The sequence below is a fragment of the Theobroma cacao genome, chromosome 1 (assembly GCF_053813885.1).
Source record: "Theobroma cacao isolate CCN51 chromosome 1, ASM5381388v1, whole genome shotgun sequence".
NCBI classification, from domain to species: Eukaryota; Viridiplantae; Streptophyta; class Magnoliopsida; order Malvales; family Malvaceae; genus Theobroma; species Theobroma cacao.
In genome coordinates, this window is record NC_142639.1 from 718,063 (window position 1) to 739,088 (window position 21,026).

A 21,026-nucleotide genomic window follows, 5' to 3' on the forward strand; every position below is an offset into this window, starting at 1 on the left:
GGTTATTCTTAAGTGGGGCGTTTTAATATACTGCTTCTTGTGTCATTTCCCACTTTTTGAAGGCAACGCACGACGACTTGCAATTTTCAGAAGTGGAGGTTTGTGGTGTTTTATTCCTCATCCGCAATAACTTTGCCACATCTCCTCCTTTCTTTTTTTTTTTTTCTCTCCTTTGCCAAATTCTACTGTTCAACTACTAATCTGATGTCTGAAAATCTTATGCAGAAAGTTAGTGAAACTTTTTCTGTGCTGTACTGGCCAAAGCTACAGGAAACAAATATTTCAGGTCAGCTTCAAATATTCTTGTACTGACCCGTGCAATGTTTTTGGTTCTACAGGCCCCTGGTTTTTAGCAATAAAGAAAACATACTTTCTCTTGGAAGAGAACTTATAGTTTAGTCAAGGTTCGTTAAATTCATGTTCATAAGATTTAGGTAAAACAGTTAAATGCCATGAACTCTCTCTTGGTTGAATTGCCATCAAACTTACTCAAAAACTATAGATTTCACGGAATAGACCTTTCAGAGTCTCGAAAGAAACAGGGTTGAAAACAAGTAGCAGTGACTGCAGCATCCAATCCAATTCACATGAACAGGGAGAGTACCACTACCATCAGACAATTCCATGGAGTCAAGCAATCAGCCAATGGCTGGAAAATTGGGGACCACGGAACTCATGGTTAACCTGAGAGTGACTGGGGTTTTTCACAATTGGTCTTTCGGTGAGATAAGATTTGCCCCACTTTGTCCGCAGGGAAAAAAACCATGCGAAGAACCAATGATTATATTGATTTTGGATAACTTCTGACAGGATTAATACCTCGGAATCACCAAGGTTCCCTCAAATTCTATTGATCATCAGCTTGATTTATTCCAACACGGTTTTGGTAAGGTATAGGATGAAACAGTGCGAGTGTAAACAAACATTTTGCATCTCTTTGTTGTGCTGGTAAAATAACTTTGAGGCAAGTGGGGGTGGTTGATGCATTCCATTTGCCATCAATCCATTGGAGATAAAGGGCGAATCCGAAGAGGGGGCGGCTTAAAAATAGTAATATTTAAAACCCAAAAAGGTATTGAGGCGTGCAGTGCGTTTCTTATTGCTTGATTCGGAAGCCTTCATCCTCCTCTGGAAGTCAGCCTTTGTGACTCCAACTCACCAATCCATCATCCCCCCCCTGCCATGAACCAAAACACGCCACTACCTTGAAGCTAAAAAGTCTCGGTTCACCTTTAAAGCAGCATGGCATGACTTGGTGTTCCATTCTCATTGACTTACCTAACTAACAGGATAACATACCATGTTTCATTCCTTTGTCTTCACTAAGCAACCAGCTGGTGGCACACACCTCTTTTTCTTGCTTCAGAAAACACTTGAGAGAACGTAAGCAAGCACCTCTTTCTTTTTCATTGTTTATCCTCTTTACTTTCCATCAGTAGTGCAAGCATCTCTGTTTTCATTTTTTACCCTCTTCCTTTGTTCCCTGTCATGGGTTTTCCCTATGCCTTCTCTGATTTTCTAAGGTCATCTAATAAAAAAAAACAAAGATGGGTTTTTTTTATTACTACGCAATCTTTTCATATAGCGTAGAAAAAAGGGGAAAAGATAGACTTTGTTTATAATAATATCAAAGACAATCACTTTCTATGTACATTCCAATGAAAAAGAAGATAAAATTTTTGTCATAGTTTATCTCAAAAGGCTATTTTTTACTTCTCCTTTATGGAAGAGAGGCGTTGGTCAGGGCTAGTTGATAAAACTTGGTAGGCAAGGTGTATACGTTGCAAAATTTCAAGTTTCCAAAGGACAACTTCTTGGGGTCCAGTCAAGAATGTTGGTAGAGAAAAGAAAGATCTTGGGTCTATGATTGTTTGATGGTAACTGGGTGTCATCTTGATTTGGAATCTTCTTCTTCTTGTTCTTTTTATTTTCTTGGGGGTCTGTAGTACATATTCACTAGCCAAAAAGTAGATATATATGTTGAGAAAACTTGTTGTCAGAATCAGACAAAGAATCAACAGGAGATGTAGCAACAAAAAGAGGTACAGGTGGCAATAGCCATGGAGCGATTGGCTGGTCTTTCTACGATGGAAACAGCATTTGATTCGTTTACTTGGACTTGAGAAAAAGTTTATGGCACCATTGGGAGCTAGTGGTACAGATTTAAAGGAAAACCAATTATATAAAAACAAACACATCATCAGATTCAACAATCCAATACCTTCCACGTTGGTTCCCCCATGATATGATAGTCATGCTGCATGCTAAATGGCATAGAGCCCCGGACGTGCATCCCAGATGGCAGAGGTTACACATCATCAGATTCAACAATCGAATACCTTCCACGTTGGCTACCCCATGATTTGATAGTCATGCTGCATGCTAAATGGCATAGAGCCCCGGACGTGCATCCCAGATGGCAGAGGTTTGCGTGCGCATGGCTAGCTTTGGAGGGCTTTCGAGGTTCCACCGTTCACATATGGGTTGTTGGAAGTGGCCCGTGATGGGGTTCATTGGGTCCAGAGTTGACAAGGGTTGGTGCCTCGGAAATGGCTAGAACCAGAGGGGTGGAGATGAGATCCTGGTGATCAAACCCAACTAAAACTTGCATGGTCTCCAGGGGATGTTCGATATTTTTTCTTGATGTTGATTAGGAATCAGAATAAAGCAGGATAAGCATTCTGTGATAGGTGGTGTCTATTCCTGAGTGATGCAACAACGATGGAATATATTGTGATGCCTTTCCATTACCATACCTAACTAGCACAGATATTTGTCCTGTATACAAACCCCAGAGAAAAGGTAAGGGGGTAAACCTAGGAAGATAATGATGTTTAACTAATTTGCAGACAAGGAATTTAAAAAGAAATCGACAGAAAACTAAGATCACTGTCATTTAAGAGTATGCGATTCCACTGTTGGAACAGTGATCACCATTGTTATCGGAAAATTTAAAGCTTCTGATGATATTAGCAGCACAAGTCTGGTTCTGATTCGATCAGTTCAAAATTGATGAGAAATAATCAAGAGAAATATTATAATCAGGTGATGAAGACAATTTTGATCTAGTTGGTACCACATAATGGCCAAAAGGTCCTAATAAATAAGCTGCAGGCCCCAAGGGTTAAGCCTGCTGATCCTAATCTTCATAATTATCATCACTATAACCAAACTAAAGCCTTCTAATCCTTGTCCCTAATGAAGAAATATGTACAACGGAAGAATAAGAAATAGTCAGTTACAAACAAGATTTTTACATGTGGGGGTAGAAATAGCATAACAAACAACAAAAATCTGAATGATCCGTGAAGCTTTGAGGGCATAAGGTTTATAGCTAGAGATCTCTGTCACTCACAAATTTGAAGAACAGCTATTAGCAATCACTTGGAGCTCTTTCCCTTCAACTCTGCAGCTGCAGCCTTAGCAGCAGACTTGGCTAGACTGCTAGGTTTTAAAACGCTTTTTGGATTTAGTGCCCGTCGGAGTTTAAATGCGGCCCATGCCGTCCCCACAGCATGCCCTGCAGCACCTAGCCCTTCATTTGTGGCCTCTGCTGCTTTTTCTCCATATCTGCAGAAAGAATTAATTCTAAATTCGTGTCTCTTTCTTAATTTGGAAGGTGGGTCAGAATAAGAGGTTCTTAATTTGGAAGGTCAGTCAGAATAAGAGGAGAGGCTTCAAATGATGTTGTCCTTAAAGCAAGGGCATAGCACTCTGTGTGTGTTTGTGTTGGGTGCAAAGGCATGTCCCTTGGTGCGTAAGGAGTACAGAATCCATTGTTAACGCCAAGAATACATTAAGTACAATCTCTGAGTCTGACGGATACCAGCACCCCTTGAACCACATTTATATCCAAAGAAAAACTTCAGTGGCTTGTTCCTTAAGATATTAGTTGCTCGTTCCTTAAGATATTAGTTGCTCGTTCCTTAAGATATTATTGTAGTTCCTTGCCCTAAAAGGTATATCTAATGTGTCCTTGTTTTCTCTTTCCATATTGCTTGATTTCAACGATTACAACAAATACATCTAATGAACTTACTTGTGGTTGACAAGTTCAGTTGTCACAGTGGATGATGTTGACATCACATTTTTCCCAGCTACTTCAACAGCATCACAAATTCTATCTGTTCGCAATATGATAATACAATAAATTCAATGTAAAAGCAGACAATACAGTTAAATTAATAGAAGAGGTATGAATGCTGCTATTAAATGACCAAATAGAAGTTATATCTAACAACTAGAAGCATTACATTTGGTCCTCAAATGCCCAACATTTAATGCCACAAAAGTTGCTAGCTTCATAAGAAAATCAACAAAACTAAACCTGCGTTTAGAATGGCACAAAATGGCAACAGTTTGTTGACCGTCGAGGGATAGCAGTCCCAAATAGCTCACCAGCAAGGAAACTCAAACAAATTCCATCACTCAAAAGGCAACACGGACTTAATTCATCAGCACATCAAGAAGCTTAATCACCTACGGGGCTCCAATTGACCAACTTGTCAAACTCAGCCAGAGTGACCTCTAGATTGTAATATGGTTCAGACTTCAGAGGGCATAAAATCAATTAGTAACCTAAACAACCTGACAATTTCTCAACTTCACTGTTGAATACACACACACATGCATGCATGCACAAGTTTCAACCATCCCTCATCTACCTTAACTTAAAATCTAAAGTCCAGACTCCAAATCATTAGCTGGGTATGGTCGGTCCAATTGAAAGAGCACATTAGGCAACCCATGCAACCGGGACAGAGATAGACCCTAATATGAACAAATGGCTAAACAGTTAGCTAATAAGCTGATTGGGCTACTGAGATTAATAAAAGGCAAAATTCATGAGGGGTAATACAAGCAAAAATTGGGTGTAATGGGATAGGAATCCCATGGCATTTGAATATTTCAAGCTTAAGTGGTATAATAAGAGCCTAACTGGAGCCTACACCTATAACTATAAGGCATAGGCTATGGAACCCAAGACCCAATGACTCTGTGCAATCAAGAGCTTCAGTTCCACCTGAAGAGAAGAAAATCATAACATCAAGATGCAAATATCCTTCAGCTTGTACCAATATACCACAGACCTAGAAAGACCTACCTAGGCAACATACTTTCCATCTTTATCTATTGATATCCAGATACTAAAAAGGAGAAATCATCCTTTTGAGTTGTCTAAATCTAGCACAGGCCTAGAAGAAGCTAAAATGCAATGAAGCTGCCATCTTTATTAATTAGCATCCATACATAAGCAATCAAGCATTTAAAAAAAAAATGAACAAAGATGAACGAAATTCTAAAATGATGCATGTAATCATAAAAATTGAAGTGGCAACAGATGAATGACATACTAAATCCATCCAGGGATGCAAGAACAATTTCTCCAGGCAGGAGACTAAAAAATTTCTTGCCCACTTTTGAGTTTGCAACGGAGCTCGTGACAAATCCAGAAACTTTGACAACCCCGGAGAGAACCCCGTTTGCTACTTTCTGTGTCATTTTTGTCACCCTCTTAACCCTGCATGAATAGTTAAATCAAAATATCAAGGAGAGTTTGCTTCATAATTAGAACACAAACAATCACAAGAAATGAAAGATTCAACGTTAGTACCATTATTGGCCAAAAAAGAAAAACTTTAGTACGATTATCCATGTTAGTCAACTTAAATCATAAAAAATCATATTCAGTAAAATTGTTTTGAACAAAGTTGTATTCCTGTTCCAGTTCCATTTAAGAATTTCATTGCTTTAAAGCATAGTACTTGAAGGAGAAAATCCACAAAGGGATATCACATGATTTTATACAAATGGCATTAAAAAAAAATTTCCTCTTTCTCTCCCCATCTTATAAAACAGAACTGTTTCAACATTGTTTCAATACTCAAACAAATGTTATTGTTGTGCTCTGCTTCCTTAAACACACCGTAAATGCAATTAAATATTAAATTCATACATAACTTTTTTTTTTTGTTTACATATTGTTGGAATATATCTACTCTCTCTGCTATTTAAATCACAATACCAAGCCTTGTGGTTCTCCCAACATGCAGAAAAGCTAATTGTTTCAAAATCCAATGATACTATAACCTCATTAGCTATGCATTATATTTTTAAGAAAGAAAAGAAAAGGCAAATGCAAATATACCAAAACTAAATTCATAATTCAAAACCATTCATTTCCTAACCTCTTGATCCTCTTCAATGTCTCGGGGCTAATCTCAGCGTTCTTCTCAGCCGGACTCATTCTCTTTTTCAATACTTCATTCCCTTTATTCAACCTATCCATTGTCACATCTCCACACCATAATATCCCTTTGATCAAATGCCCTGATCCGGCCGCAATCACCTTAGCCGCTCTCCCACTATAATCCTCCACATTAGGCGCCAGCGTGGTCCAATATGCCGCACACTTCTCCTCCATCACCTCCTTCTTGGTCTCCGACTTCAAATCTGCTGGCGACATCTCCTTCGCGGCAGCCACCGCCCCATCCAGCACCTCCTCACCTTTCTTCTCCACTTTCTGCACCGTAAAACAACTGTAACTTTGCAATATAACATCTAATTCTCTCAACAGATATTCCTGTCCTTTCGAAGCGAATGTCAACCCATAATTAAGCAAATAAGAGCCCTCGCCGGAAGTCTTGGTTTTTCTTTTTTTATCATCATCATCGCTGTCACTAGAATCGTTTTCGGCTTCTTTATCTAACTGAAGAGAGAAGAAATAATGAGAATCGTCAAGTTTAACGGCGGTCTCATTTTTCATCAACGGCCATTGGATTTCCTCAGCGACGCGAACGAGTACGGCGACGATGTTTTCGCCCTGCCAGAGACGAATCACAGTGAAATCGCCACAAGCGAGCTCGACGCTATAAGATTTATCGATCAAGTTGAGGATGGCGCCAGGGATCTTGATCAAAACTTCCTCGACAGCTTGCGGTGGGGCTGTTGGCGCGTGAGGAGAGTCCGTGTGGTCACTATGGCGGTTAACGGAATAGTTAGGAGGGTCCGGGAAAAGATTCTCGACGAGATCGCGCATGTCGAGGGAAGGGTAAAGGTTGTTGGAAGAAGAGTATTGGGGGATATCGGGTTTCGATTGGGTCACCTCCGGGTAAAGAGAGCTTTTCTGATTAGGGTTTTGAGAAGCCATTCTTCTGTTTGGGAGGAGGGAAAATGAGAGGTATTGTTGACTCGGAAGAAAGGAACAGGCTTTAACTTTCAGCAAAAGGAAAAATGATTGGAGACGGTGATCGACGAGCAGACGCGTGGCGGTATCGCATTGGCTTCTTTAACGGTTAAACCGTCTGGGGATGTTCCCGCGCTAAGTCAAGTACAACTGTATAAGAATTTATTTTTTATTTTTCACTGACTCGATTTAATTTGGGCCGAATCACATTGTTGGGCTTGGCTTTTTCATAAAAGACTTATTGCACTTTTTTTATTAAATACTTTAAATTTAAAATCAATCTATTTATTCATATTTTTATAAAGTTATTTAAAAAGTATTAATTTTAAAAAAATCCACCAAGCATTAAGTAATATAATTATAAATTTTGCATAAAAAACTTGAAATTTACGATGTCAACGGGTGAAATATTATTATACTTTATTATTTGATAAAGATATTTGAATTTTGTATATATCCTATTAAATTTTAAAATTTTTTACCCAAAATCATATTCGAATATCTTATGCACTATTTGTTAAATATCCATACTTGTTAAATATTCAATTAAATTAAATTTAAAATAAATTTTAATGTATATTATTATTAAAAATTAAATTAATTCAAAAAAATAAAGTCAAAATCATAAGTACTACGTTGATTATAAAAAACTTATAAATAAAAAATAATATACATCCAATTAAAATTTAATATTAAAAGTTATTTTTTATAATTGAATTAAGATCATGAAAACTTAAACTCATGAAAAATAAAAATTTTACTATCTAAAATTTAACTGAATCCGAATATTAAATATCTTTATTGTATTGAATCGGGTTGCTTACATTGTTGGACTTGGGTATTTTTTTTTAATGGAAAATTAGCCTATTTATTGTATTTCCTACCTATTACCAAATGCTTTTAAAGAGCATCCATGGAAATTACATTATTTGCTTGGTTTGGTCAAAAATGACTTGAAAGTGTGAAAACAGGGTGATTAAAATTTCAACGTGAAAGTGCGGATCTCCATGGGACCAAGCTCGACGACAAGTGTTGAATTATCGACAGGGCCTCCTCTGACAGGGGAGGGTTCTTTCCCTTCGTCCCCTTCCACCTTCCATGACAACTTCTTCATCTCTGACTTGACTTGGTTTGTTGTTAAGCTCATTTCTTTCACTTCCTTTATCTGGAAAAAAGTAATGAAGTTCCAATCTTCTGTTAGCTACAAATCAATGGCTGGTTTTTGTTGAAACATCAATGAGAAGGAGAAGCTAGACGGGTACCGTTCTTCCATTGAACATCTTCTTTAGTTCAACTTTTGCTAGAGTTGAATGCGTAGCATCTTCACTCTCCTAATAAAAACATTCACAAGAATCACAAGTCAAGTGGTATTGGACTCGGATCATCACAAGAATCAAAAAGAAATCATAACTGCAGTGTGGGTTAGGGTCACATACTTCATACAGATGTGCTAAACGGAGGAGGACACTTCCATCATCCAGTTCCTGCAAAACTAGTATTTTCAGAGAAAGAGCTATTTTTCCAAGTAGAAAACATGTTTGGAAATGGGTTTAAAACTGTTCACCTGAAGAGTAATTAAAGCAACATTGAGCGGCAAGCTGTACCCTGGATCCATGGCAGTTGCTTTTGTCAAATGAGATGCCGTCCAGGTCTCCATTTTCTGAATGATCAATCATTTTATTCAATCATGATACCACAACAGTTGGAAATGTTCCATGGCAGAATCAAGTCGTGTGTATATATATATATATATATACCTCATGCGTGAAAGCTAAAAGAAGAGGTGAGTAAACTTGTTGGCCAGTTGTCCGACGCCAACGTGCACCCTCCCCTATCTTGTTGATGCTGAGATAGTAATTCCCTCGAATCTGGGCCAAGACCATCAAGAGAATATGTATCAGGTAGAAGGATTTCAAGTTTTGCCTATGGCTATCAGTTTCTGAATGACCATCAAGATAGGAAAGAAAAATAGGCACAATTCCCATCAGATGATGTGAATGAATGTTGAATGAAATGCTGTTGCTATGGAAAGAGTGTACCGTCAGTCCCTGGCATGCACTTCCTACGCACACGCTTTCATCAAGGGCTTCACCTACTCCTCTGGAATCATCCTTGATGATCCGCCTAGTGCATCAGAAAAGTGAGTTCAGCTGGTGCATATCTATGTTAATAGGCATACCAGGTGTGAATGTTTAAAATCAGAATCTAAACGAAACCTGTGAAGCATCAATTCTACTTCTCCATCTTTAATACTGGATCCTCCAGTGGCACGATCAACCAACACAGAGATTTCAGATTTCTTATCCGTAATATAAATCCCAAGGTTAATCTGGAAAAATCAGACAGATTGATTCAACACATTTAATATAGGAGTATTGCTTATAATGAAAACAAAACGCCAGAACCATCTCAGTCCGTGCCATGAAAACCTGTAATGATTATAAGTAAGCAGAGATGGTAGATAGTTGCAGTGGAAAGGAACAAAATGATTATAAGTAAGCAGAGATGGTAGATAGTTGCAGTGGAAAGGAACAAAGGTATCGGGAATGATGTGTCAAACCATAAAGAGGCAAAGGAACAACCACAGCGGCTTCAAACTCTGTCTTTTTGCTGCAACTGGAAAACAGTGAAGATCTAAACTAATCTCAAGCTGCCTGACATTTAACTAACAATCGCAGCATGATAGCATGGAACCTTTTGCATAGATTTTGGCTGATTGGCCAAGCCTCAGCTAAGTAATCATTGCGAGTTTTGACTCATCTATTTTAGTGTCAGCTAAGCTAGAGTTGAGAAAATTACTGGATAGTAGTTTCCTGCTACAGGTTGAGTAACTGTAAGGTTCCAATCTTCCCTGAAGTCACGAACCTGAAAAACAACCATGATTATACATTTCAGGTTGGCACTATAATAGCCCAAATGCAGGTAGAAACCTCAAGATGTAAGATAACCAGTTTGTCCGTATTGAAACCAATACAACTTCATTTTCTTTAAGTAAAGACTATCAGATATTCATAGAGAAGGAATGTTGTAGAAGTTACCCGCTTTAGAAAGTCTCTCCCATTAGAATCAGTATAAAACACCTTGTCTGTGACCATATTTGCTGTCATCCGAGTAATGACCTCTTTTCCAACACTATCATCCAAGGGAATTGGACCGATCTTCAAAATAGAAAATCGTTCAGTAATACTTGGCAAGTATCAAGAGAGATGACACCATTTCTACTTTATAAACAGTAGAAAACATTCATCTAAAACATTGTTTTCAATGTTAGATGCAGTTCAAATACATTTTAGAATAGTAACCAAAACGAAAAGACAAATAAGGTTTAAAGTAGGGTGATGTGCCTTACTGTGAATTCTATTTCAGCATGCTCCTTGTCTTTGTAAAGCCTGGTGACCTAATGCATGGACATAAATATATATATTTTTAGCCTTTAAATGCCTTAAACTAGCATTTTCAGCCACTTATAATAAAAACCAGTCCAGAACCATGGAAGTGAACTCATAGAAAAATGATGACCTGGTAGATCCACTCATTAAACTGTTGGTGAATCTCATCAACTAGGGGTCCACGAGTGACCTTCAAGGGCACCTGCAGAACAAACAAAATGTTAAATTTGAAAATTCTACAAAATAGAATGTCTTAGACTAGTGATATGTTGAGGAGATGGCAATATCGAACATAAGAGGCTTACTGAGCGTGAAACAACAGTTGGAGGTGCCCCATTAGGCCGGAATATATATGCACCAGAAACCTGTAAAGAGTGATCATAATTGTAAAACTGGCATTTCAGCAGGCTCTCTCCACCTCAACTTGAACTCTTATATTTGAAATCTAAGTGCAGTGATTGCTTACCTGGGGATCAGCATCACCAGTGCTCGAACCGTACCAGAGGTAGCTCTGCTGCACCGGCACATCAACCTGGTAAATTGGGAAAGTAAACATGGTTATAAAAAAGTAAGTGAACTGGCATTCAGAACATTTCTATAAAGAAATAACAACACGAAATCTATGCCCATGGTGGGGGAGGTATTTAGCTTCTTTAACATCTATGTCTATATTTAACGATAGTTCCCCTATTGAATAAAAGTCAGAGCAAAGAAGAACAAAGGGGGAAGAGAAAAGACAAATGTGCACTGTCCTTTCTACTAATGGCTTTAAGACAGGTCAATTACGGCTAAATCCACTGCAGATCATGTATAACCACCAAATCAAGAGATTTAAGTCTGATGATCAATGTCAGGAAACAAGAAACAACTTACTCCCGTTCTAGAATTATACATCCGTTGCAGTTGGCCAGAACTTGTAGAAAAGGACATTTTCAGATTTCCATTTCCAATTTCAGTTGTCTCATTTTGTGGACTTGTTGCCGATATAATTCCAACTCTGCGTTGTCCTATATCATTGGAAAACAAAAAGATAGAACAGGTCAAGTAAGAAAATAAGCTTCACATAACCTAGTTCAGAATTGTTTTAGCTTGAATAAACTTAACACCAACAGTCAAAAACTCTACCTTTCCCAGCTCCTTTAGAAACAAAGTAAGTATTCCAACCTAGTGGTGGTACAGATACTTGAAAGAGTAGCCAATACTTTGGAACTGTATCTGATGACAGTCCCAAGTAAGCCTTTGTATAGAAGTCCCTTACATTTCTTGTAACATTATCCAAAGCTAAATATTGTGTCTCAATGTTATTGCCAGATAAATCTTGGACAACAAGATCTGCATCATTAACCTGATAAAAGGTATCACTTCCAAATCAGATTAAAAGTGCAATTATTCTTAGATATATTAGTCCTTTGGGGTTCTAGACAAGACACAAAAGTTACACCACTATAGTAAGTTAACATAAACCAGAACATGGCTGTAGCCTTACTGATTAAACTGCAGAGAACAAGTTGGAGTTCATTAACAAACCTACTTAATGCTTTCAATATCCATTTTACTTTCTGATTTCAGGTCAACTCTTTTCCTGGAAAAGCTCATTGAATCTTATGTGCAATAAAGAAAGACCGAGCTCATGATCATTTCACAACATCGAGTTATGGAGACATTGTTTGATCTACAATTCCAAAAAGAGAACACCTAAAGGTACTGACCGGAATTCTAACAATTTCAGTACGATCCCATGCAAGAGGATTATATGCCACCACCACCTGAAAGTGACCATTTACAAAAGGTGAGTGAAAGTTCCTTTATTCTTTTTCCTTTTGGCACAAAAAGTGGATGAAATTTCAACAACGCATTATTGTAAACAAAACTAGAAAAATGCAGAAAAATTACCAGACTCTTCCCTTCTGGAATATCTTTCTCCGTTGGTGGACAGTAACTGATGTTGACCAATTGGCACTGTTAGAAATGGTCGAAAAGATCAGTGTTAGGCCAAGAAGGGAAACTAATTATTAAAGTAAATTGCTTCAGCAATTGCTGCAAATATACAGTTTCTTTTGCAGGGTCAAGTCTGAGAGGCATGATGAATATGTAGACTACAAAATAAAAAACAAAGATATTGTGAACTTTGAAAAAAAATTCTTGGATGTGTGAAATATATCAAAGAACCATCTCTTCATCCAGATAGGGAAACATTAACACCTCTTAATGCCTTACCTGGCTAAATGTCGATGCAGGTTCTTCACATTTATCTCCAGGAGTTTTCTTAGTTAGGCATGAGAGAGCAGAAGATACAACAGCTTCAGCCTGTAAATTAATTAAAAAGTTGTTCAATGTGAAAGGACAGAACTAAAATTCCGTCATACATAAACAACAATGTTACAAGATATTAAAACAAGCTAAGAGGGTCAAATTGAGGAAGTTAGCTGCCAACCTCAGTGCCTCCTATAGCAAGCCGTTTTGAGTAGTCATCTGTTGTATGTTGTTTGGCAGTACCACTGACGGCATCATGGTGCTGTGCGATACCTAGTGCATCTCCCAAACTAAAAGTATTGGGACCATTGGATGTCTTTCCCACGAAGAATTCAAGTTGTCTTGCCGCCTATTTCAAACATAGGGAAAAGCAGGTCAAATTTACCGTAAACAACATTCACAAAGAGACTTCATTGAGATCTGCTCTTTATCCTCATGGCAAATCAGTTGTCACAACAAAAAACTAGAAGGGAAGTTTTGAACAAAAACCATATAGACTAGTTGAGTCTCAGGGTAGGTTCGGGGTTGTATCAATTGCATCATCAAGTAAATGTAGTCTATACAGGATAAGGAAAAGAATTCCTCCTTATCTCATTGTGATTCAACATTTCTGCCCAACAAATAGGAGCAATTGTGATGTCATACCAAATAATATCCACTAAGCATCCGAACATATCGTTTCAAGGCTGGCCGACTTGTGAAATATCCAGTCCAATAAGCATTTTGGCTGTCTGCATAACTGCCAAGATTCATCAGACAAGCATATGCGTTGATTAGTCTAAGTTAGTAAACTGGAAAAGAAAAAGGGGTAAACCAAAGGAGAACTAGAAGGACAAGATTATGTAGTGCTCACGGAAAATAGTCATCAGTTTTAAGTGGCCATGATTCGTTTGCAGCATGTTTTGCATCAGTATAGATGGATGGTGTAGAATACAAGGCATTCACTCGACCATCCTGAGAAAATTAAGCACAAATAATAATGAAATTGGAAAAGGAAGACAAACTGGAAAATAGACCAATTATATGAATATATTTTCCCTAAACAACCTGTTCTGCATCAAGGGTTTGAAAAATCAACAATTAAATTGATTTCGCCATTTGAACTACCTTGTTAACATAGTGAATCAATTTGTCCATCTGCCTGAACCAAGATTCAGCATACTGGTACTGGAAATCATCTCCCATTGTCCACATAATATGGTTTGTCCTTGTCACATTTGCCTATACAGAATGAAGGGAAAATCAACTGTCATATGAATGTTTATGGTTCACCTAGAGCTGCAGAAGATGCTAAAAAGTACACCTTTTAGAAGCCATAAGACAACAGGCCAACTCCAGAAGCAACCAAATAGAAAAAGGGAGCAGATAGTTTACTTGGGTCATTGCAGCATTAATAAAATCATTAACCCGCTGTTCCACATTGTAATCAAATAGAAGAGGATTATCCTGCAGTCGTAACAAGTAATGCATGAGGCCACACTAAATGTGAACAACAGCCAATATATAGATGACAATGACATTAACTCTTCTTAAGTATTGGAACCTGGACAGGCAAGTCAGAATCATCCACTTCAAAATGGAAACCAGTAGGTGGACTATAATGAACAGGAAAAGCATTGGCAAAAATCTGCAGAGAGACCAACAGGTAAAGAATTAATACAACCAAACTCCTTACTGAATGAAAGGGTTAAAATTGCAGGATTTTGTGTACCAAACCTGAGATGAAGATCGAAAAGTTTTGGACCCCCGCCATATAACCTCCAGAGTTTTGTCATTCTTGCGTTGTGCTCTATCCTGATAATCAACTCTTGCAAAATGCACTGAATCAAAACCTAGCTGCCGGAACAATGTAATTAACCAAAATATGTCATTTCTTCAGATTATTGACAAACAAAATAAGTCTTGAATATCTGAGAAAATTAGTTAACTGGAGAGAGTTGGTTAAGCTTTGCTTGTGAACAGAGTAATTATCCTGAAAAAGGAAATGGATTGATCAGCAATTTGATTGAATTATGCACCTCAGCACCAAGCAGGTAACCTTGCACAGCAGAATGACCAAAAGGATCAATTTGCCACCCAGCACGAGGAACCTTGTTGAATTGCTCCTTTATCAAGCGATGACCTAAAGTTGATTGATCAATCATGTCTATGTAATGTGTTGTGGCTTCATCATGCATACACCAGCCACCATTACTGCAGATCCATCCTTAAAAGGCACGTTACATACATACTCTAGCACTCAAAGTTTCAAATTTGAAGTTGCTCAAGAATCAACATACATGAATTCCAATCGACCAGCATCTGCAAGTTTTTTCACTTGTTCTTGTATTTCCAGACTTTGTTCTGTCCACCATCTTTGGAAAAAGGCCTACAATTGATGCCAAACTATGTGATTAGATGATGGTAGCAACTAGCCAGTTAGTATCAGATGAAAAGTTTGAAATTACTATGCTATGATAATCATTCTTCTAAGAGGAAATCCAACCCTGTGAAGCTTCTGATTAGGCTTATTTCAGGTATTCAACGAACCCCAAGAGGCAGTTCAATGCACATACTATAGTATTTGTCTTATTTACAATCACAATCAATCTCAATAATGGGATAAAGGAAATATAATCCAACAGTAATCAACTGGATATATTTACCATCTCAGCAAACACAAACTTCCTATTTGAATCCCGAAGCAATGCATCAACAACTGAGTCCAGCACATACTGAACACAAGCACCCTGGAAAAAATAAAAAAAACCCCAAAGTTCATCATTAAAGACTGCAACTCCAGGCTCACTATCAGTCCCAGGATCCCTCGGTGGAACCATAGCTGAATATTAATGACATAAGAATCATCAACCTGAATGCTGTTGTTTGATCCAACATAGTACTGATCAACAGTCTTCAACCAGCCAACATCATCATGTGAATGTGGGACCAGATGAACGTTCAGCTTTCCGGGAACAATCCCAGCTCCGGTGTTGTACTTCACGTGCACTCCTTTAACTGATTTCACCTTCAGACCACAAACAGCAACAACAAGAACAACAAAAGCTGAAGCTAAACAACTTTCACGTTTTCTCATTTTTAGTTTTTTTTTTTTCACCTAGCAATACCATTTCATTTTCTGCTCTGCTGCCAACCTGTTGAATTTATAGAAACGGAACAGTCAATGCCAAGAATTTTTTATTACAATAACAAAATGACAAACGAATCTTGTTCTGGCATTTGCTGGCTGGCGGGCCGGCCAAAGCTCAGTTTTTGGTGCAGTTTTGACAGGGATTAAATAGATTTGTCTACAAAGAGTTCACTATTCTATAGAATGATGGTAATTGGTTAGTGTCAAAGATGCAAAATGTTGAACAACGGATTCTGAAGTTAATGCCTGGTTTGTGGGTCATGTCAGAACTCAGGAAGAGTCAGCAAGGTCCCCACTAACAACTTGAGATCCTGGCCGTTGGATCTGTGTCTCATTGTTGGGTACATGAATCCAACGGGTTGGAAGTAGGTGTCAATGTGGAGCAAAACTGTGGAAGTACTAGTAGTAGCAGGAGATCTTCCCTTTGTTGGTATGTTGTAAAGGAACCAACCCTGCCTGATTTTCCCATGATTGGAGGGCTGACATAGATTTACTATAATTAGAAGTACCCCTTCTTCTTATTGGATTTGAATCATTTGATTGCTGCAGAAAAGGTTTATGCTTGATAGGATAATTAAGGATGGGACAATTAGGTCTTGGGAGTTAAAGCTAAGCTGCCAACACAGAAAGCAATACTCTTCCTGTCTGAATGTAGATTGGTCTCTTGAATGTATGGGTATTCATGCATCAGCGCTTTGGTATAACAGGCCTACCATTAGTAAGCCTTTTTTCTTGACATTTTGGTATGCATTGGACTTTTCAACTAGAGAAGGCGTATCTTATCATAGGAGAGGAAATCTTCAGCTAGAAGGACCCAATGTCATCTCTCGAATGTGGAAAACATACACTAACATACAGTTTTGAGTGCAAAATTTTTCCTACTTGTTTGGTATTTCACTTAGCCGCCATCAACTAACAGCAATGGACCAAGTCTCTATCTCTCTAGAACTACACGTGCTATACCTTTTCTTCTTTCTTTTTCATTTTATAGATGTAAGAGAAGTCAAAACCAAGGATAAGATTAGGGTAAAACCAAAATAAAAAGGACAAAATTCTTGGGTTTTGCTCTGGGAATTTGTTGACCGGCCTAGGCTCAGAGTTGGCCTTTTCCCAGTGAGTACAAACAAATTGATAGTTTCGTAGTCCTTTTTTTAAGGTGATTCTCACTCGAGATTACCTTGCTACGTGTAGTTGAATTCAAACTTAGCCTGATGTTGAGTCATATTTACAGGTGAATCTTTCAAAAGAAATGGAAGAAAATCATCCTGTGTGTTTGTCATTTGGCACCTGCAGAGATGTGACTCAAAATTTGGGCATGGCTTTGGCCAATATTTGAACCTTATATCCCACTTTTTCATTCTAAAAAAATGGCAACTAAATTTCAACCATTGGAACTTACTAGAAATGAACATAGTAATCGTTGTTTCCTTTGGAAAGTGGGGGGAAAAAAGATTGGATCTCATTGCAAATAAGTTTTCCATGCATGATGACATTCTCAATCTGTACTTGGGGGATATATATGTGTAGTATATAACTAGTGGAAACATCAAAGAGTTACATTTCAATGTTACAATTCTTTGACATGAAAATATCAGAAACTCTTCCAAAGCCTTTAGAACAAATAATACCCATCTACATGAATATCGAGTGGCTGCAATCAGGAGCTTCCAAATCTGCACAAGGAATCTGATTTCAAAAAATAAAAAAAAAAATCAGTCATACCAAACACTAGAACTCTCCAAGAGGTTACTAAGAGAAGTGGCAAATTGGAGTGTATCATGAACTAGGTGAAATCAGAAACTGCAACCTGAAAGAAAAGGAAATTCAAAGAAAAATCACTTCTCCTCATTTGGTGCCTTGTCCTCATCCTGCTTCTGCTGGGTCTACAAGGGTGGCATAATATCATCAGAAATCATTGAAAACAAATTTAATGATAAAAAGCACATATTTTCATATATAAATTAGAATCAGACATAAAAATTGATGTTATAAAACCTATATTTGAGTCCAGTAATAAAGCTACAATTTAAGAATAGTTCTACCTAACACTCCAATCCCTTTTTAAAACAGGATTTAACCCCAAGTCTTTAACACTCAGAACCATATCTCAATTCCTGCTATAAAGCATTTAAACCTACCACTAAGTTTGATGAGCTCACCTCAGACTGGCTTTGCATGGAAGCAAGCACCTCCTTAACTGAAGGATCATTTGGATCTACCCCAGGAAGCTGCAAAAGCAATTATTTACCATTACACGAGCTTTATTTTTTAACACAGAACTTGCTGTGAGGAGGAAAAAGATAAAACAGAAACTGCAGTAGACATACCGATGCAAGGATGGAGGATACGAAGGACTGGTCTGCTAACAACTTGCTCACATCTGCCTGACTAGATGAATCTTTTGCACTGTCTTGCACGGATAATTGAAGAGCTGCAAGAATTGGAAGTATAGGAAATTAAATCAGCATGCAGAAGAAAGTAAAATTATCTGGACATACCCAGGGTCTACATCCATAAAGTTTCGGAGACAAAAGAGAGCTGATTCTTAGGGATGATTTAACTTGCATATCAAGCTACAGATAGTATGAATATTTTACTTGTAGGAATCATTCAAAAAAATTAAGTGACAAAAAGGACACTCTTTGGTCATCATTCACCATCAAATGCAACGTCAAAAAACCCTAAACCGCTAAAAATAAAAGAATGGAAATGTGCCTAACATCAATATAACTGGGCTTCTTTTTTTGACAAAGAAAGGAAATAGTTGACACAGATATGCTACTTTATCCAGGTGGAAGTAATAAAAACGACTCAGCTGTACTTACCTAAAGCAAGCTCTGGATCATCTGCAGCTGCATCTGACATCTCTGTGTCCTGTACATCATGGCTAGAGGCAGGCTCATCCATGGACATTGCAAGCGCCTGTTGTAGTAAAGCATTGTCATCGTCCTGTAACCAACTCAATGTCAGTTGTCTCAACATGAAAGAATATCGAAACGCCAATCATGTCTTCTTTTATGAGACAATCATCCAGCTTGAAGCAGCTATCCTATCAAACCAAGTAATGATGAGACACATAATAGTCTTTACAAACAGTCATATGATCTGACAAAGGATCAGAAACTATTTAACATTAGACCATCAACATTACAAATGCAGCGCATCACAAAAAGAACAGAAAAATTATATCAGAAGCTAATGATACTAACTGATAAATCGTTTCTCTTATTATCAGCTTCTGAAGTTGCCCCACTGGCATGTTCAGTCATTGTTGCATCCTGTGAGCTAGATTGTTGTTCCCCGCCCTTTTCTTGTTTAGATGCCTCCTCTGCTGCCTTTTTAGCAGCCGCTTCTTGCCTGGCCCTCTCCTCTTCCATTGAAACTCTAAGAGCAAGGGCCAATTCAGGATCAAGGTTGGGATCCACACCAAACTCAAAACCAGAGACTCCACCAGCTGCAGCTGCTGCTGCCGCAGCTGCAAAGCCACTTCCACCTTCCCCATCCCCAGTGAAGATGGGGGTACTGCCATGGATAATAGAAATTCCAGTATTAGCAATAAAAACACAATTTATCCAGACAATAACATGCACAAATCAGAAACATCCAAACCACTAACCTTATAAGTACATCAGAGAGAGCATTAGGACCAGCAGGAACATGAACAATGTGACTGGAATCATTATTGTTAACAGCAGCTAGAAGCGCTTCCAGCTTCTCTGTCTTCCCTTCATCATCTTCACCAAAATTTACAATATCAAGAGCTACACTATTCTTTTTCAACTTCCTTCCAATCATCTCCAATGACTTCTTGTCAGGTTTGATAGGACTGCAAGCAATCATCGCACATAACAACCAAAAAGCATAGAAAGAAAACATTTCTTAGTTAACAGACATAAGCAATAAAAAGCAAACCTTCCAGCAAAGACAATAATCCTTTGCTGCTGCTTTTTATTCTGGCGATGCTTAAGCGCTAACTGAGCCACCTGAATCCCAGCTGCCAAGTCCATTTCACCACCAATTTCTAAACCTAAATCAGCATAACCAAAAACTCCGATTTAGTATCTTTCAACATGATAACATCCATTTATTATCAGAGTCAACAATGTTAAGAGAACTGAAGTATAAGCCTAAAGAAACGAACCATGCATGCAAGCTAAGAGTTTGCCAAGATCACTGGTAGGAGTGACCAAAACACGAACTCCTTTTCCTGCCATTATTAAAACTCCCACTGTATTCTCTGGATTAGACTGCAAAAATAACACATCCGATTCAATAAAATCAACTAAACCCTAAAATGCACGTACAATAAAAGAAACACCACACGTTTAAAAAGATTCGAAATCTTTTTCTTTCATTTTCAACTAAAGAAAGATCAAAGCTTCTTCTTTATCCTGTGTACCTGAGTTTTAGCTCCGCAAATAAGATTAACAGCATCGGCTTGAGCTTGAAATCTAGAGGGAGAGTAATCACCGTTTCGCATCCTCTCCGAATTGTCGATACAGATCATCGTTGCCTGTTCGGTGTACACAAAATTAGGATTAAAGCAACTGAATTGAATTGAGAGGAAATTAAAAAAAATAGAATTTGGGAACAGAAAAGCGAAATGAGATTTTGGTTTACCTCGAGCACCATGGTTAAACGATGGAGATGAGAAACCAAGGAAGGATCGAGAGAAAGGGAAGAACTCTTTGGGGCTTAACAGTTTACTTGAAGGAGACGGATTTGCTGTTTCCAAAACGACGGAGTTTGGACAAGAACAGCAGGTGCTCTTGAAATATATAGCTATAGGCTATGACAAGAAAACGATGTCTTTTAGCCAATGAAGCACTGCCACGCGTAAAATGGCCTTTTTATCCAGATGCAATTGGAAGGAATACAACCATGTTTTTAATTGTTTAATAAAAATAAAATTTTTTTAATCTTTAAAATTTCGACCATTTTTATTGGTTTTTACATCGCTTTTAAAGGAAAAGAGAAAAAAAATAATGAGAAAGCACAATGGATTATTGAATAGAAGAAAAGTTTATAATATGTTTTATTATTTGAAAAAAGTGGTTAAAATTAATGA

The 21,026-nt window shown here is 37.9% G+C and overlaps 3 protein-coding genes and 1 long non-coding RNA gene across 6 annotated transcripts; 1 reads left to right on the forward strand and 3 right to left on the reverse strand.

Moving 5' to 3' along the window:
• Positions 1-16: 16 nt before the first annotated feature.
• LOC108663983 (uncharacterized) lies at positions 17-1,832 on the forward strand. The gene is made up of 2 exons (XR_001930062.2): positions 17-98; positions 226-1,832. It is a non-coding gene; the product is annotated as an uncharacterized LOC108663983 (long non-coding RNA).
• A 211-nt stretch (positions 1,833-2,043) lies between these two features.
• Positions 2,044-7,216, reverse strand: LOC18610746 (protein EARLY-RESPONSIVE TO DEHYDRATION 7, chloroplastic-like). The gene is made up of 5 exons (XM_007046595.3): positions 6,189-7,216; positions 5,355-5,521; positions 4,040-4,124; positions 3,356-3,570; positions 2,044-2,778 (listed from the first exon to the last, which is right to left on the reverse strand). Exons 1-4 carry the CDS (start codon positions 7,148-7,150, stop codon positions 3,381-3,383), a joined length of 1,404 nt encoding a protein of 467 aa, XP_007046657.2. The 5' UTR covers positions 7,151-7,216; the 3' UTR covers positions 2,044-2,778; positions 3,356-3,380.
• Positions 7,217-7,956: 740 nt separating this feature from the next.
• Positions 7,957-16,442, reverse strand: LOC18610747 (Glycosyl hydrolase family 38 protein). Of its 2 annotated transcripts, XM_088805689.1 has the most exons (29): positions 15,680-16,442; positions 15,474-15,557; positions 15,108-15,196; positions 14,847-15,021; positions 14,545-14,664; positions 14,372-14,455; positions 14,203-14,274; positions 13,936-14,049; positions 13,682-13,782; positions 13,474-13,567; positions 13,010-13,177; positions 12,793-12,882; positions 12,469-12,534; positions 12,285-12,341; positions 11,701-11,920; positions 11,449-11,582; positions 11,042-11,107; positions 10,881-10,940; positions 10,706-10,777; positions 10,536-10,583; positions 10,225-10,344; positions 9,986-10,051; positions 9,403-9,515; positions 9,226-9,310; positions 8,944-9,054; positions 8,751-8,846; positions 8,623-8,670; positions 8,449-8,517; positions 7,957-8,351 (listed from the first exon to the last, which is right to left on the reverse strand). In XM_088805689.1, exons 1-29 carry the CDS (start codon positions 15,902-15,904, stop codon positions 8,163-8,165), a joined length of 3,036 nt encoding a protein of 1,011 aa, XP_088661815.1. In that variant the 5' UTR covers positions 15,905-16,442; the 3' UTR covers positions 7,957-8,162. The 2 variants fall into 2 exon arrangements, with proteins under 2 accessions (XP_088661815.1, XP_088661814.1); XM_088805688.1 differs by having other exon boundaries at positions 8,944-9,310.
• Positions 16,443-17,395: 953 nt separating this feature from the next.
• LOC18610749 (26S proteasome non-ATPase regulatory subunit 4 homolog) lies at positions 17,396-20,722 on the reverse strand. Of its 2 annotated transcripts, none has more exons than XM_007046601.3 (11): positions 20,579-20,722; positions 20,358-20,471; positions 20,100-20,205; positions 19,871-19,985; positions 19,575-19,784; positions 19,168-19,480; positions 18,784-18,907; positions 18,286-18,389; positions 18,118-18,186; positions 17,766-17,841; positions 17,396-17,644 (listed from the first exon to the last, which is right to left on the reverse strand). In XM_007046601.3, the coding sequence occupies exons 1-10, from the start codon at positions 20,588-20,590 to the stop codon at positions 17,794-17,796; spliced, it is 1,215 nt and encodes a 404-aa protein (XP_007046663.2). In that variant the 5' UTR covers positions 20,591-20,722; the 3' UTR covers positions 17,396-17,644; positions 17,766-17,793. The 2 variants fall into 2 exon arrangements, with proteins under 2 accessions (XP_007046663.2, XP_017969888.1); XM_018114399.2 differs by having other exon boundaries at positions 18,097-18,186.
• Between the last annotated feature and the right edge of the window lie 304 nt (positions 20,723-21,026).